Raw genomic sequence first — 17298 nt, forward strand, 5'->3', positions numbered from 1 at the left:
AGTGGATGTAAAAAATGACAACAAATAATGTCCTTGCAAGTCATAACCGTTCTGTACAAAGCAGTCCATCTGTACCATCCCAGTCTTCTCCAAAGTCCTTCTGAGCCTCTTTCAGACTGTCATTGCCATGTGACATGCACAAAGTGGGGCAAAGTAGTGCAAACACAGTTATTTAAAACATTGTCTTCTTTATAGAAGCCATCGGATTAGGCTGTTGGACTTAATCCCATTTGATGTCTCAGCAGGCCGGGCTCCGAGCGGCAGGGCTGGCAGGTGCTCTGCAGCGCTGCGAGCAAACAGTCCTCTCCAGCCAGGCACTTGGCACTGCGTACCCAAACTGTCCCTGCTTCCAGCCCTTGATTTTACAGCAGAGCTTAACAGGACCTACCTGGGCTTTGCCCTCCCCGAATACAACACCTCTGCTGTGTATTTCACCACGAGTGCTAAAGGTGATGTGCAGGAAGGGAGCTGTGTCTGCATGACCGGCAGGGCCGGCGTTAGGGAGCTCCTGTCTCACACATGCCTGCCGGTGTTTTGCCCGCCGAGCTTCCTGCTGGGTGAGGCAGGGGTGGCACGGAGCTGCGGTGACAGAACAAGAGATGACCCTGACAGGTACAGCTGGCCCGGTGGGTGCGTGCAGCTGCCCAGTGCGTGAGGTCAGTACAGCAATGAGCAAAGCATGTATAATGACAGTGCTGCGCTGCCCCGTGCCGCGTTCCTCAGCGGGCGCTCAGCAGGCCTGCGGACACCTCAGCCCTGAGCGAAGGGTGACTAACCCGGCACGGCCCGAGCGCTCCCCTGCAGCTGAGCTGTGAGGGTGGCGGTGGGGCCAGGATGGCGCGGGAAGGGGCGCCTGACTACCCCCGAGCGAGAGAGTGAGGAAACCGGGCCGGGAAAGCGTGTTTAAAGCTCCTTTGCAGCGCAGTGCACAGCGGCGGGCAGCACGGCCTGAGGTGTTCCCGTCCCTGCGGAGCACAGGCGCTCTCTCCCCACACTGCAGCTCTGTGGGTCGGTGTTTCCGTCCCCGCGGAGCACAGCAGCTCTGCTCTCTCCCCACACTCCACTCTGCGGGTCGCTGTCCCGTCCCTGAGGCGGGGCCATCCCGGCCGGCCGGGCCCTTCCGTAAACACCACCCAGCCCGGCCCCCGGCCTACCCCCCGCACGCCGGCGCGGCCCATTGCCGGCGCGGGGGAGTCCGCCCAAGCGTCTGTCCATGTCGCCTCGTATTTCTCCACGCTCAGTGCCCGTTCGCAGGCAGAATGAGGAGATGCGGGCAGTTTCTACAGGGATAAGCGGAGGCTGACCCAAGCGCCTGGGATAACTGGCCGTCGGGAGGCAGGAAAAGGTGCCGCGCCTCCCCCCCTGCGCGGTCAGAATGGAGGTGCCCGAGGAAGACACTAATAGTCCGGGCTGGGTCTTTAAACCGGGGGGGCTGTGTGCGGCCCCGGCGAGCGCCGCGCAGGACGGCCAGGGCAGCGGTGAGTGACCGGCGGGGACAGCGGGGCAGGGCAGGGCTGCGCCGGCCGGCTGGCGGAGCTGACACGCGGCGGGGTGTCCGGGCACGCACGGGCGATGAGCCGCGGGGTGAGTCCGGGTCAGCGCTGGCGCGGGGACTGCCACCCTCCTGCGCGGTGCGGGTGGCAGGGAGGTGTGGAGTGGCCCGTCGCTCTGCTGCCCCGGTGGGACACCCGCTGCAGCAGGTGGGTTTCGCAGTTCCTGCCCTGGGTCCGCAGTGCTCCCCTTGCCCCGTGTGCCTTGGGGTTCCGCCATCCCTCGGTCTGGGCCAGGACGATCCGTCCCGAGGCCGCAGCCGCGGACTGTCCCCGCACTCCGGTGAGCAGGGCAGGGACACCCCGACACCTCCCCGGGGCACTTAGGGACGAGCGGCCGGGCTCGCCCTCTCTGGGGCTGACAGGGAGCGCTCCCTCCTCGCTTCTCCCCCGGCCTCCCTCCCCCCGGGCCCGTCCTTGGAAACGCTGTTTGTTTTGGTCGGCGAGTGCCAAACTCCTGCCTCTGCTAACTGTTAAAAACATGGGGCCGGGGGAGGAGACAGGCAGCGAAACAGATGGAGGAAGAGGAGGAGCCGGCGCTCCCCTCGGTGTCGCTCCCCCCGCGGGGCCGACAGCGGGCAGGGTGTCCCCGGGCTCCCCTCGGGGCTGCGGCCTCTCGTCCATCGCCGAGCTGTCCAGCGGAGGTCACTCCCGCGGGCAGCGCTCGGGACACTTGGCCGCATCGCACTCTCGCCCGTGCAGTTTTTTAAGCTTTCACGAGGTGTCTGTTCCAAGGGAAGAGCTGTGGAACTGGAAAACTAAAGGGGAGAAATGTCGGCTGTAAGCTGTGAAAAACGAAGCGGGAGGAAATGCAAGTAACTTAACAAAGGCTCTTTTCTGTTCTCGTGCCGTGAGTGCTGGCAGAGGTGGAGTCAGTGAAAGGGAAACTCGAGACCGAATGAGATTCAGTCGGTGCCAGCTTGAAGATAGTAAGAATGTGAGCCCAGCAGAATAAACAAAGTTAAGCCCTTTATAGTGGTAAAACTGGACAGAGCACTCGTAAGTCTCTGTGCCCAGGCACACTTCCTTCGAACAAAGCAGGGCTGTGGAAAGTCTTTCCTTGAAGATGGTATCTGAAGAAAAAAACCAACAAACTGTGAAACTGTCTTCTCCCTCCTCCCCCAAGGTGCTTCATAAAATAACTTCTAAAGCAAACCTTCAGGAATAAAAAGTGTGCTTGTGTCCTCTAAAACCAACCTGATCTTGCAGTCTTGATAAGTTCTAAATGAAGAATTGAGTTGGGTGATGTGGTAACTGATTAAGAGCAAGATGCCTTTAAGTATCTACAGTTTTGTATTCATTTTCTTTTTACTAAAAAGAATAATCCTCAACTGTCTAAACAGCAGAAACATGAGAATTTCTTTCTTCATTGTTAAATTAGCTAGAATCTTGGGGTTGGTACATTTAGAAGGTACTTCTATCTTGGTGTCCTATAGAGTTTATCCTTAAAAAACCCTACAGTGATCGAATGAAAGCAGATGGTGTGATGAAGCCCATTGTGATGGTGTCCAACCTAATATAAATGTAAACATGGGTAGTCATTAATACATCAGAGTAAAACAGGTTGTAACCCCGGGCTGACCCTTTAATACAACAGGTAGGATATCAATTTATGTATTAAAACAACAACCTATTATGTAATAACTAATGAGAAAATAAATAAGAAGATGATATTGTTTGTCCAAGATGGTGAGTTACAAAGAGATCTTGCAAGGCTAATGGCCTTTCTGAAATATTTTTATGTGGCCATTACACTAATTTAAAGTTCTATATGAACTTGGCCATTAGTTATTAATGAGAGCTTGCTGTCTACAAAAGTGCAAGGAAAATCAGCTCTTCCAGTGTAGGCTATAAAGCAAGAACTGAGACTCAGTTGTCTATTGTTGTAACTAATTAGAAATGCCTTTTTTGGTTTGTACTTCCCTTTCATATGCTCAATGACTGTACTTTTGCCTAAGTGTTTTAGATGGCACCTGCAGATTCTGCTTGTATATTCATGTGTGTTTAGTTTGATGTGTTTATCTTTTAAACTTAGAATTTAGCAATAATGTTCTGAATCTGCAGAGTACACCCATTCTTCCTTCCCATTGTGTTTGAAGCATTCTACCAGGAAGTGTATTTAGCATGGCAAAAGATTGCAGTGTTTTTGTGTGTGTGTCATCTCCTGTTGCAGTCTTGAAACTTCTTACTTAAATGAAGCCTCCTGAAGCACTTCACTGACAGCTCTGCTGTCTGTATATGTGCAGATATTGTAGGAGCAGGTATGGTCTTGATACATCAAAATGTCATGGGCCTCTTCAAAGTGCAAGTATTTGTTGCCAGAAGATTCTTTGCTGGGACTAGTGCTTAAGGACTTAAGTGGTTAAGGTAGAATTAGAAATCTATATACATTGATCTTGGAAATCAAGACTGGGGTGGAAAACGGCAATGCTGACTTGCCTACATGGCTGGTTTAGTGCTTCTCTCAGGAGCACCTTGCAAACCTGAATATTTATTAACTTTATCATACCTAGAGGTAAGAGGAAGTTCATGAAACGATGATGTGTAAATTGTGTGAGAATACTGGGGGTTTTAATGGTGATTTACCTTCTTCCATGTTCTTAACACCCCACCTGGAGCAGTAGACACACCTTGAAGTGCTCATACTAGACAAGTGATTTGCAAGACTTTGGGCCACTGCACTACTAACAACGTGAATCCAATCTTTCCATGGACCACGTGCTGCAACATTAATCTTTTGGAGGTTAGTTATTTGTATGTAAATAAAGAGGTGTTGTACAAGATTAAAACCTGGAAACAGTGTTCTTATATTGATAAAAAAAGTAGTTGGAGGGTAGTAAAAACTTCGTAGGCTCTGTGCAGTGTTACTGTAATTAAGTGAGCAGTTCAACACGAAGAACCTTGAGTATGTTCTAGTTTGTCACAACTAGTTTCTGGTCAGCACTAACTTTGAAATTTGTAACACATTTAATTGAAATAGTTTGTCTCTTTTGTAGCATTAATAAGTCACTCATCTCTAATTGTAACTTAAATACAATTTCCAAGCTAAAATATCTCAGTGTTTTGGGTTTTTTGGGTTCTCTTGAAACTCAGTCTTGCTTAGTCAATACTGATTTAAATATCAGTTGCTTGTTAGATATAAAATTGCTGTTCTAATAAGAGAACATGATGTTAAGGATCATAGGTAATGCTGCAAGTCTTGAATTCATGACCTCTGTATTGTAGTCAAGTGTCTCTTACTGGCTTCTCCAGTAAAGTAATGAACTGGTAGCTGTTCTTGCTAATGTGACCAATCTTTTTCACAAAAACCCCAGCCTAAAGTCTGACATAAATAAGGTGTTCAAGTGCATCCTCTTTCCTCCTGGGAGAGGAGGAAGAGTAAACATACACTTAAGAAATGTTAATCATCTCAATTAGCAGGCTCATCAGTGTAGTAGCTCATCAAGTTAAAAAGGTCTATTCAGGATGAGTTGGTACTCAAAAAATCCAAATGTAACTAGCTGTTGCATTTGAGCTGTAACTAGGTGGCAGCATAAAGAAAACTTCATTTTCACTACCTTTTGTCTATCCCAGGACCCCACAATATGTTGATTCACATAAGTACAGACAAAGATCATTCTTTTATTGCCAAAAGTGGCTTTTTTCCAAGTTCAGCAGTTGCAAAGTGCGGTATTCCCTGCCTACTGAAGTTGATGTTGTTTAATTGTAAATGAAGTTACATTAGTTAAATTTGCTGATGGAAAGCATTGTAGGCTATGTCTCTTCATAAAAGTCCACTACAGAATGCTTCATGGTCATAATCAGAGATGGACAGCTACTTTTGGTATCTGGGTCAAATTCTTTTGGTAGTAATTACAGCTGACTTCCAGCTTCTCATTTTAATATTATTATTAACATCTTTTTTACTTCCTGTCATGCAGTTGTTAATCATCTGTATCACACTGTGCAGCTGTCCACATTTTCTGCAAGTGCAGATTATCTGCCTGGGAGCAGCTTCTTTATGTAGACAGAAACACTGGGAAGCACAACACTTCTCAGTGATGGTTGTTGCCTATGCTAAATAGAATGTTAGGGGCTCAGAGTTGCCATTCGACTTAAACCAGAAAACCTATCCACTTTCACACATAGGAGGAATGGTTTTTGGGTCTGTGTAATGGTTGATCTGATTCTGAGCAAAGACCCACCTAAAGCTGCAGGCCAGACTTTCAGCTACACCCTGTCAGAAATGTAATATTCTGAATTAATTGCCTGTTCTCCCCCTGCAGCTTCTGTGTTTGCTTCACAGTGGTTACACTCGGCCTGTTTGTGGAAGGAAACTCATTGCTAAACACCTCTTCTTGGTGAAGGCAGGTGGGGGATGGTAACATCATGAGATCCCTTATGGACATTGAAAACTACCAAAATTCTTGCAACAAGCCATTTCAGGGGTTCCTGTGGGTCGTCTTTCATTTTTTAAAGTAGAACCAATTTATGGACTGTCACCAGCATTAAGGTATCATAAAGGTATCAAACAGCTGAAGATACAAAGCTTTCTTACAGAACAAGCAGAGTTTGTTGATAACTGTATGATTCTGCATGTCAAGCCAGATCCTTCCCTTTGTTTTTACTGTTTGGGAAAGGCAACGACATGATCTTCATTCACAATACAATGATCAGTAGCTGACTTTTGAGAAACAAACAATAAAAGCAAGAGCTGGTTTTATGGGAATTCTTTGTCTTTCCAGGTCGTGTTTCCTGTGGCAGGTAAAGGGAATCAGAATGCCTCTCAATGATGAGCAGAACAGTGACTCAGACTCTTCACGCCTCTCGGAAAGCACAGCTTCTTCCAGCGACTCGGAATGTTCAAGGCAGAGCTTTAACAGTGATTCCTCAAGCAAACCCAGTTCCCCAGCATGTAAGCCTATTTCAGCCTTACCTCCATTGTGCATAGACCAATAAGGCTAACTTATCTTGTTTCTCTTTGCTGTCGTGGGTAGAACCTGAGATTCTGAATCTGTTTAAGAGTATTAAGAGAGAGGCATGGCTTTCTCTCTGCTGTGAAGCAGTGCACCTCCTTGTGTGTGGAACACCAGCAGCAGCTGTATCCATGGGGGTCTCCCTGTGCACTCCTTCCCTCCAGAAAGCGTAAGAAAAGTGTGTCACCATGGATTTCCTAACCTTGACATTGGTAGCAGCCAACCACTCTAACAGATGTGCCTTTGTGCAAAGGGTGGGTTTCTTCTGTTTGATCCCTGTGCTTAAAAATGAATTCTGTAACTTACAGATTTGTAATACTGTATCAAATTACGTTACCAATATTGTATTCACATTTTTCTTCCATAAATATCAGAATCAAACAGAAAACACACTTTCACACAAGGAAGATAATTTGAGTAAGGATGACTAAAGCTTTGGTTAAGATGTGGTTCCTGATTGTGTCTGTAAGCATTTGCAGACTATGCATACTTCTTACATCCATGAAAATGATGTCTTACATTAAAACAAACTTGCTAGTGGAACTGCAGTTGGCAGCTGGCTCTTTTTCTTTCTGTGTTACCAGTCTCCCAAATACTAAATTAAATGATTGAATTTGAGGATTTAGAAACTTTGGGAATTTGCTTTTGTTTTCCAATGTAGAGTTTCTGTTTTGTTGTTACTACTAACTTGTAAAAAAATGAGTATAACTTACATTCCACAGCAGATGAAAGGTCTGCTGATCATAATTTGGGGGGTTTGCAGGTCAGTAACTTCAGAACCTGCTCAACAGGCAATATAGCCATCATGTGCTCAGAATTACAATGGACATCTGGTATCTCTTACTGCCCATGCTCTTGGTTGAGTGGCTTTGACAGAACAGTTAGTAGGAAATCTGTGGAATGCAAGATCCTGTTTTAAAGGAAAAAAGATATCTTAGTTCAGATGTGGAAATATGAAATTGCTCCCCAAAATGTTTTGAGGCTTGTGTGGTATTTCCCCACAAACACACACACCCCTGATAAGCTGGGAGTTTCCTGAGTTAGTGTTTTAAGAAGATATAAAGACTTGGTAATCTTGAGTTGTTTCTTCCAGAGTATTAGAGTCAAATTAGCAAGCAGTATATTTTCTAGGTTTTGGTATTCTCAATTGCACTTATCAACTATAGATACTTGGCTTGAATTGATCTTGTTTGTTCCAGCAGCAAGCCCTCCCAAGGTCATCACATTTGATGAACTGATGGCAGCTACAAGAAATCTGTCAAACTGGACTCTAGCTCATGAAATTGCTGTAAATGCAAATTTTTGCATAAAACATGAAGACTACCCACAAAACAGGTAAGAGCCTGAATTTTGCAAAAAGCAGCACTGGTGTTGGGAGGAGAGGAGAAATAAAAGGAGCAGTCTAGACCATGTTTTGGGAACTGATAATCCACAGCCCAAGAAAGATGTGGTTGTAGGGTATAATATGGGTGAGGTGTGTTACCCAACAAGTGATCAGCCTCCTGTAAAACAGTTACAAGGATGAAAGCTAGGTGGGAGTATTTTCTGTATCTAATTGACTTATTCCACAGCTTTGCAGGCACAGTGAAACAAATTGTACACAAGGCATTTTGGGACCATTTGGAATCGGAACTGAATGAAGATCCTCCAGAATACGAACATGCTATCAAGCTCTTTGAGGAAATTAAGGAGGTAATGTTCTTCCTTCTCTCTATTGTTTTGTCAGCTTAACTCTAAGAGTCCCTTAGTTCACTGAAGGGTTTGCTTAACTTAGTCAACCTGACCTTCTAGTTCTTCCTTTTGTAAGATGAAGCCATGATTATTCAGTACTGAAAACAGATGTCTATTTGTAGTGTATTTATATTAATCAGGAATATGGCCACAAACACACAGTGACATGTTCACTCAGCTTTCACTGCACAGTGATGAGTTGAAAGTCATCTCTTTTCACAAAGCTTCACACCTCTACTAGCCTGTTTCTAGAACATACTTAAGCTCACTTAGCTGTGAGGTTAGGGCATGTACAGGAGTATAAACATGACTGCACCTGCCTACTGAGACTTCATTGTTTGATTATCACACAGGTGAGCATACAGAGCTTCAATTCTGACACAATAGTAAGTCTTGCAGAATTTTAAGTTAGTAAATGTTTGTTTTACAGGGCAGCCTACCAGCTTTTGAAGGAGTCTAGTTGTTGACTTGCTTTTTGTTTTACTGACTTTGAGTATTTCTGCAGAACTGTACTGGGTTTTTTTGGCTTTTTTTTTTTTTTTTTTTGTTAAACAATCCTTTTTTCCACACTACTTTTGATAATGTTCAGTCGTAAAATGTCTGGTTATAATCTGGCAGCTATATAATCTGTCAACTATCTACACCTGACATTAATATTAAGATTTCACTTAAGTGTGTTTACTAAGTGATTTGGTTTTTATTGATAAGCTTTTCCTTTTTTTCCCCCCCTCTACTTTAGATTCTTCTTTCCTTCCTGACTCCTGGAGCAAACAGGATTCACAATCAAATTTGTGAAGTTCTTGATACGGATCTTATAAGGCAGCAGGCAGAACATAATGCTGTTGACATTCCTGGGCTAGCTAACTATATCATCAACACTATGGGAAAGTTATGTGCTCCAATAAGAGACAATGACATAAAACAGTTAAAAGCAACTGACAATATTGTAGAGTTACTGAGGTTGGTATTTGAATGTGGTTTTTAGAGAAAAAAACTCTTCTCTGAAAGAGTACTGAGCAGTGGAAGGGGGGTGGGGTAAAGGAAATCTAAAATTGTGTCAGTTTTGCATAACACCTGTTCTCAAACTGTAGGAAAACTTACTGAAGCATTAAAAGGGATGAGCTACACACACTGACAGGTTGTGTATTTTACTTTGTAATGAATGGTGTAGGATACTGAGATGAAACTAGGCAGCTATGAATATCTAAGCCAACAACTCTTGCAATCATCTGTTTCAGAAACTTTTCTGTCTTGGTCATTCTTACAAAATGTAAGCAGCACACTTGTACTGTTCCGTCTTTAAGTGTTTATTGCATGCTTCCTCTGGAAGGCCAAATTTTGTTTTTAAAAACTCTTTACTTAAGATTTTATTACTTGAACTTGAGTAAAACATTTGTGTAACAGGGCAGAAGACAGTGCTCCTTAGGTACACTGAAATATTAAGAGTAAATGGTAGTTGTTCTGCTGTTTGTATGCAGGGATCAAAGCAACTGGATCAGAAGGATTGTTTCTCTTGATGCAATCAGAGTGACCAAAAAGTTAATCTATTCATTTAGGCTGAGATGTACCTGTTCATGTAGTTTTTGAAAAAATTTCTTTTAGTTTTACAGGGTTGTAGCATTTAGTGATGCTACATTAGTCCTGTTCTAACTTAGATCAAGCCTTCAATACACTACTCCTTCAAGTATTCCAGATGGTAGATAACATACCTGTTGCTCTGAAATATCAATGAAGGAGTTCACTTGTCCCAAAATTTAAATTGCAGTGATAATGTACATGTACTTTGCTTGTGCTGGTTAAAATCAATACACTAAATTAAATGGTGAAATTTTAAATTCCTCCTTTCAGACAAATATTCCATGTCTTGGACCTGATGAAAGTGGATATGGCAAATTACACAATTAAAAGCCTTAGACCATACCTCTGGCATAACTTGGTGGACTACGAAAGAACAAAATTCCAGGAAATTCTTGAAGAAACACCAAGTATGTACCATGCTATATTCAATTTCTTGTCTGTATCTAAGTAATGGAAAAGTTTTTTGAGAAGCAAGCTGTCACTGGATTATTGCTTAACTCGCTATCAAGTTTGTTATCTGTAATCTGGGGAACTTTCAGATAAACTTAATTTGCCAGATTTGTTGGTGTCTGAAAAACAAACAAATGGTGACTCTGCTGTCTGGATGCAGAAGCCCTACATAAGATAAGACTTCTCTCTCCTCTGTGTGCAAGAATTCTGTTGTTAGTGTGAAATAAACATGTGAAAACAGTTAGTGTGCCTGCAAGTTGGAAGGGGTAAGATCAGTTTGTTACTAAACAAAAGGCAGGCTCTGAAGAAAACGTCTTAGGTGACACAAAATCAGCTTGATCCGCTATTACAGGTTTTGTATAATATGATTAAACAGTGTTCAGAAATATGTCTTCAAAGAAGAATAAATAAGCTTGCTAACATCTGGAGCAGGGGCTTTTAAAATGGGAGCCCTGAGCCACTGGTAGGGCCTGCAGTGTTCATATATGCAGCCTGAGAAAAACTCTATTACAACAAATTAAATGCTTTAATCTTTCTTCACCTCTGCTTTTCAGTCTTTTGCCCCAAATGAGAAGTGGCCTCTCTGAAAAAGGGAAAACAAGTCCTTTGGGAACTCAAACTTGGAGACTTTTATTATCTAGAAATACTGTATGAAGTCTAACAATTAGTGGCTGGGTTTGTACAGACTAGGCAGAATTTCAAGGTGACCTGTAGAAGATGATCTGTGGGAGAAAGTGAGTGAGGGAATTAACATGGGAAGACTCAGCAGTCCACTAAGTTGAATTCTCTTATGTGTACAACTTTTTTTTTCTCAAGGTAGTGCTTATTTTGATGAAGGCATGCAGTAAATCTGTGCTGTTTGCAATGCTTAGGTGCCCTGAATCTCACAACAGAATGGATAAAGGAATCTATAGAAGATGAATTGTCATCTATTTCTGATGAGTCTTCATCATCCCCTGGTGCTGATAGTAGTTCAAAACCAATTATTAGTCCTACACTGGTGCTAAACAATGGCTACTTGAAACTGTTACAATGGGATTACTGCAAAACAATTCCAGAGGTAAGAAGTATACTTTGGTGTCTTCAGATTACCAGCTATATGAAATCATTGGTGTGATGTAATAATCCTGCTATTGATGACAGTAAGTGAATATTTTCTTGCACTCAAATTTCTGCACAGTAAATTTAAAATTCAAGATGAGCAACTCAACAACTAGAAAAGAACAAGGTAAAGGTTGTTCTCCCTCTTTCCAATCATAGCTCACCAGCTCCACCCTAAGAGCAGTCTTGGCTGTGGTCAAAGGTTGGGCCTTGTACTGACAGTACTTGGTTCTCTGTATTTTTAAAAGAACTGACTGTAGCATCCTGTTTTCCTAACAGCAGCAGGAACAGACACCACTTTCTTACCTTCTTGTGAAGAGTTCTGAACAAGCACCACACAGGTATCCTCTGGTGGATACTCATAGCTTGCCACACTATGAAATTGCTACCAACTGCAGTCAGATGTTAATGCCCCTGTGCTGCTCTGTGGAGGTATTTGGTTAGGATGAACTATTTACAACCAAAAATTAACTCCAGCTACATCTTGCTGTGGGAATGACTTCTGTTCTTGGTATGATCAGCTGGCTTTTTGCTTGTAGCAAGTTTTGTATTGCTTGCAGAACCTGCTCTGGTGGTTGAACTGGTGGTTGTCAAGCACAGGTGTTCATCATTATCCATCAGTTACAAATCTTGGCATTTTTTCAAAAGACAGACAAATCCAGAAGACTATTCTGTCTGTAACACTGGTCATTACAATGTCCTCTGGATCCTCTGGGCATTCCACATCATGGACTGAACTGTTGGTTGCAGATTTGTCAGCAGGGATGAGGAATAAGATGCAATGTCCTCAGTTACCTCTGCACTGAAGGCATTACTTGTCTTCCCACCACAAGCTTACTCCTGGTACTTGTACATAATGCCCCTTCATGCTGTACTATATATTTAGGGTATTTCAGTTGCTCTCTCTTCTGGCTTTGTGTATTTGTGATTAAAAATAGTAATGCTTCATGACTGCATCCTAGATATGTCCTTTTCCTGTCACTCTCCCTATTCCTAAATGAGTATTGCTGTTTCAATTCTAGACTCTAATAACAGATGAAGTTCGTCTTCTGGAGTTGAGAGAAAAGCTCAATCAATTAAAAATCATAGCTTGTGTTTCTCTCATAACAAACAACATGGTGGGTGCAGCAATTGTAGATGTGCCTGATTTTGCTGAGCAGCTGAAAAGGATCTCCCTTCCTCTTCTTGAAGGCATGAACAAGAAGTAAGGTTTTTTTTACTCTTTTTTTAAACTCTTTTTATGGACAGGAAACAGTTGGAAGCAATTCTAGTGTCATATCCAGTACTTATTATTAGGAAGATACCAAATTTTAATTTATCTATTCCCTTTACAATACAAGTCCACTATATGTTAGACATGTGTTTTCAATCCTGGATTTTAATGAAATCTTAATCATGATGTTAATGTCCAGATTTTGGAGCTTAGTAGTAAAAGTTCATTCATATACTCCCAATACTGGAGAGATTGTGGCAATACATTCACTAAATTATCTTGCCAGTTGCTTCAAATTTTTTGTAGGTAGTTCAGGTTATTTGGCTGCCTGTTTCTTCTGCCAAGCAAGTCTGATGTATGTGATTGTCTTCTAAAATAGTTTTCCGCTCTGCTTTTTCTCATGAAGTGCTATGTGTGTGGCCCAGAAAAACACTTAGGCACATGGACAAAGTGAACTGGTGTCACTGCTGCAACATTTAAAATATTTTTCCCATTTGAATCACAATTAGGTCCTTATTTTATCTTCCACACAGAGATTTTCCTGTATCTGTATGTATATCCTGTAGATATACATAAATCTGCAGCAAAAGATGAAAGCTTTTCAAAATTCCCTCATTGCAGAGAGCAGGTTGAAAATAAAAGGGAAAGGAGACAAGTGAGGGCACTTTACAACTTATGCTACAGAAACTGCAGAATTTAATGCTTTTCTGTTTCTTCCAGAAGTTTTGATTTGAAGGAGGCTCTGAATGCTATTGGTGTCCAGATTTGCAGCACAGTGAACAAGTCTCTAAGTGAAAGAGATCTTCCCACTCTTAGTGAAGAAACACAGAGTAATTTAATGGGTCAAATCGCTCATATTGTTGAGAAGAATAATCCTGTCTGTTCCTTGATTGGTTAGTAAGATACTACATAATTGTCATATTGTATGTGTCTGTTTATAAACTTACTTCCAGCAAACTTAATCAGCTGTCTAATTATCTTCTAAAACCATTTTCTTACTGTTGTAAGGTAAGGCTGAACTAAGACTAATGAAATGTTGTTTACTTAGAGATGGTGTTCTTGGTATGCTGCAGAGCATGGTTAGTCACAGCTAGAAATAATTCCAGAAGTGCCTGTAGAGACAAGCCTAGGCAACCTAGTATTTTGGAGAGGAATTTAGAAAAACGAGTGCTATTCAGTCTCCTTTCTATCTGTTCTGGATTTAAACCTATGGGGTTTTTTTTTCCTTTGAGTCTACTTCATATTAGGTAATGTAACTTGTTGCAGTAGATTTATGCTGTGTCCACCTTGCAGTGGCCAAATTTAAGAAGCTTACATTAGTGTTTCCCACCCTGTCACCGTCTTGGGGAAGTTGTTGCTTACATTGTTGGATTTTTTGCTGTGCTCATGTGCAGGGTGCTTACAAAGTGACTGTGGCTTCATCTTGGGTTTACATTTGTTTTGAGCATACTTTCCATTCTATTTCAGACAAACGAATCCAGCTCTTCTTGAGAAGCTTGCTTGCTCTTCCAAGTTTTCAGAAGTGCATGCCTACTATGCCAGGAGGCCTTTCTGTGATTCAGAGAGAGATGGAGCTTCTTGGATCTCAGTATGCAAGCATTGTGAACTTCAATAAAAAAGTGTATGGACCATTCTATGCAAACATACTTAGAAAACTGCTTTTTCCTGAGGCAGCGATGGAGAAAACAGAAGCAGAAACATCTAGCAATTAAAAATGTACCTTTTTTATCTTCCAAGACAGTGGGGAGGTCACATCTCTAAGAACAGCCTACTCCAGTGACTGTTGATGGAAAAAGGTTTTGTAAAATGTATACAGATAGTTTCTGAAATTCACTGTAAAGAAATTAATGTCAAAGTATATATATATTTTAACAGAAAAATACTTGTTTAATGGATTGTCACTTGTAATAGCCAGTGAATTATTAATTTTCATAGCAAACATTTATTGTGACTCACAGTGGGAAAGAGCTGGCAAAGTACTTAGTGTTTTGCCACCATCAAAACAATGTTATTCTTCAACTCAAATATATTTACATGTAGGAATGCATATTATGAAATGACAAAACAACTGTAGATAAAATGTACTATGCTTACATTGTATTTTGTAGAGTAACATCTCAGACAACAATTATGTTTCTGAAAATACTTTGGGAAGAAAGTGTAGCATAGCTGCTTCAGTAACCAAACCCAGGTTCATGCTAGGCCAAGTTCAGGTACTCCTGCAGTTACTGGACCCAGAACTTTGCCTCTGTTCCATTAAGGAATGCCAGTGTTACAAGCTGTTTGCAGGATAGCAGTTACAGCAGAGGCAGCAATCACCACTTCAAGTAGGAATCATTCAGAACTTCTCAACTGTAATTGAGATTAATGATAAACGTCTTAGAAACACGATTTTGGGGGGGTGGAATAAATTTCTGTATATAATGTTTATAAGCATTTTGTTTATTCAGTGCAGGTCAAACAGATCTTTAATATGTCTATGTACTGATCTTTGATCTAAATGGATGGGTATTAAGTATTTTTGAGTTGGGTTTTTCTAACCTTTGTTCCCAAAAGCACTTAAGACTGACCTTACAGTGTACCACAGAACTACCACTCTTTCAGGGTATCCAACAGAATGTAAGTTTTTCATAGGATATCTTTAGTCCTGAAAGCAAGAACCCCAGTAATTAGTAATTTTTGAAAATATTATTAGATTCACTTTTTCACAGAGTCTGTGAGAAATGCTCCCGTTTTCCTCAAATTTCTTTGGCCCCAAGACTTAGTTCCCATTCAAGGCATTGGGAATCTTGCATACAGAAAATGAATAGGATTGAAATTGAGAAATGTGGAAGTGAACTTCTTTAAGTTTACACAGGCTTTATTTTGCATATTTCAGATTAGTGGGATTAGATAGTGCTGGAATACATATTATAGACATGTTCTTGTCTATGAAATTGAGTAATTTACTTGAAAATTATATTTTAATATATTACCATATAATACTCCTTTTGAGAAGTCATATATAGAAAACTTCAGTGTGGTACAAGTTATAGCTTGTTTTTAATATTTTATATTACAATCTATTTTTTATGAAGAGACAGAAGTAACCTGTAAAAGCTTAATGTGTCACACAAATTGTATGTGTACATTACTGTGTCTATCATAAAGGTCTAAAAAATCCTGGGCATTATTAGCACTGTGGTTTTGTAGTCCATTTTTACAGGATTGTGTACCCTTTATAGCAAAGGAAATTACTTCTAGTCAGTTGTTCTTCAGTGTCCAAGGACTTTGGTCACATCTACATGTTAAGGAAAACTTTCTTCGAAATGCCTTTTTAGAGAAATTTCTCTAGTGCACTTCTGTTCTATCCCTTGTAAAAGCATTGCACAAAATAACGATGAACACATATTTTAAAGGGAACTGTTTCTTGGAAAACCTGCAAGAAAGGAACTCTTAGAATATAATAACTGTGCCACTAGGTAAGCCAGGCTTGCTCAGATGAATATGAAATTTTAGTAGGCAATTCAAAATCATCAAGAGAATGCATTTCAAAAGCAGGTATGGGGAATGAATCTTAGGGATTTGCTACATCTTTAGAAATACCTACATAGTTTTGAGCTTCAGCCAAAAGAGGATTTTATGAATATTTGAAGGTGATTACAAACATGATTATGAACTTTTTATTGCAATATTTTATATGCATTCTGTTGTACAAATAAATATGAAACTATAGCTCTTTAATGAACTGGGAAAACTGTCATACTAGTTTTTACCAGTAAATATTCAAAAGATAGCATTCATTGGGGGGTTTTGGTGATTAAGGTGACTTGCAAAGGGCATTTTATAGCATGGCCTATGTTTCAAATGATTGTTTAATGTGTTTTAATTTAATGTTTCAAACATGGACATTGCATCTGTTTAGTCATGTGCATGTGTTGCATGCTGTTTATGCTACTGTGGCTGAAATGCACTTGCCTCTACTCTGAAGTTGTCCTTGTGAAACAAGATGCCATTCTGTAGCAGCTTTGTTAAAAAACAAGTATTTGAGGATTTGTACGCATTAAATTTTGTTTGTGATACCATCAGTGGTGAAAAGTCATTTATACAAACCTTCTTAACTGCAAATACATTGTTAAATGCCAAAGATAAATTACTCCACAAATAATATGTTGTGATCGTTTTTCTGTTACTTCTCCGGAGCACCTCTAATGTAGAGTAGTGACTTTAATCCAGCTGTACAGATAATATTCAATATTACACGGAAGATGTCTGGGTTTTGCATGGCAAAGTTTGGGGTGGGTTCTATGAGCAGCTGCTCCAAGTTTCCCCCTGTGTCCTACAGAGGACTTGCATGGATCAAACACGGATTGCCACGTATTAAACAGATTCTGCACCGACTGTGCGCTGTCGGCAGGAAACTAAATGGAAGCAGTGTGAAATGTTACTGCTCTTTAGGGTAGCAGCCTTGCTGTCCAGGATGGGAGAGCCCAGCCCAGCTCCGGGAATGTCATTCATATGAACCTGAGCCAGGCAGACGTGTTTTCTCACCCTGCTTTTAGAATTTACTTAGCAATGATTACATTACTACCTATATGTATACATCCAAAAACTTACTGCCACAGGGATCTGCAGAGATCAGTAATGCTTCTCGTTCTATCTTGAGCTGGGGCAGAGGAGTGGCTCCTAATTTCACTGGGTTTGGTGTCTCTAGAGCACCGACCCTTGGAAAGGGAAACTA

At 41.4% G+C, this 17298-nt stretch overlaps 2 protein-coding genes across 8 annotated transcripts; one reads left to right on the top strand and one right to left on the bottom strand.

Annotated features, from left to right (window-relative positions):
• Nucleotides 1–834: 834 nt before the first annotated feature.
• LOC146442864 (uncharacterized) lies at nucleotides 835–7708 on the bottom strand. Of its 2 annotated transcripts, none has more exons than XM_085049674.1 (2): nucleotides 7219–7708; nucleotides 835–2300 (listed from the first exon to the last, which is right to left on the bottom strand). In XM_085049674.1, the coding sequence occupies exon 2, from the start codon at nucleotides 1768–1770 to the stop codon at nucleotides 904–906; it is 867 nt and encodes a 288-aa protein (XP_084905800.1). In that variant the 5' UTR covers nucleotides 1771–2300; nucleotides 7219–7708; the 3' UTR covers nucleotides 835–903. The 2 variants fall into 2 exon arrangements, 1 of the variants encoding a protein (XP_084905800.1); XR_014849479.1 differs by lacking the exon at nucleotides 835–2300 and adding an exon at nucleotides 6438–6658.
• On the top strand, nucleotides 1344–16642 carry TCP11L2 (t-complex 11 like 2). 6 transcript variants are annotated; one of them, XM_085049668.1, is made up of 11 exons: nucleotides 1344–1478; nucleotides 4172–4293; nucleotides 6275–6444; nucleotides 7705–7840; nucleotides 8077–8197; nucleotides 8976–9196; nucleotides 10085–10221; nucleotides 11137–11324; nucleotides 12388–12569; nucleotides 13299–13471; nucleotides 14046–16642. In XM_085049668.1, the coding sequence occupies exons 3-11, from the start codon at nucleotides 6309–6311 to the stop codon at nucleotides 14288–14290; spliced, it is 1539 nt and encodes a 512-aa protein (XP_084905794.1). In that variant the 5' UTR covers nucleotides 1344–1478; nucleotides 4172–4293; nucleotides 6275–6308; the 3' UTR covers nucleotides 14291–16642. The 6 variants fall into 6 exon arrangements, with proteins under 6 accessions (XP_084905794.1, XP_084905799.1, XP_084905798.1 ...); XM_085049673.1 differs by having other exon boundaries at nucleotides 13302–13471; XM_085049672.1 differs by having other exon boundaries at nucleotides 7708–7840.
• Nucleotides 16643–17298: the final 656 nt, after the last annotated feature.

This window comes from Lichenostomus cassidix, chromosome 1Ab, assembly GCF_008360975.1.
Source record: "Lichenostomus cassidix isolate B80296 chromosome 1Ab, HeHo_3.0, whole genome shotgun sequence".
Lineage (NCBI taxonomy): Eukaryota > Metazoa > Chordata > Aves > Passeriformes > Meliphagidae > Lichenostomus > Lichenostomus cassidix.

What these genes read in the sequence shown, in the direction of transcription:
- LOC146442864 (XM_085049674.1), bottom strand. Translation starts at nt 1,770, where the DNA reads ATGGCGGAACCCCAAGGCACACGGGGCAAGGGGAGCACTGCGGACCCA.
- TCP11L2 (XM_085049668.1), top strand. Translation starts at nt 6,309, where the DNA reads ATGCCTCTCAATGATGAGCAGAACAGTGACTCAGACTCTTCACGCCTC. An exon ending in TCTTTGAGGAAATTAAGGAG is followed by an intron (nt 8,198 to 8,975) that starts GTAATGTTCTTC and finishes CCTCTACTTTAG; the next exon opens with ATTCTTCTTTCCTTCCTGAC. An exon ending in CTTGAAGGCATGAACAAGAA is followed by an intron (nt 12,570 to 13,298) that starts GTAAGGTTTTTT and finishes TGTTTCTTCCAG; the next exon opens with AAGTTTTGATTTGAAGGAGG.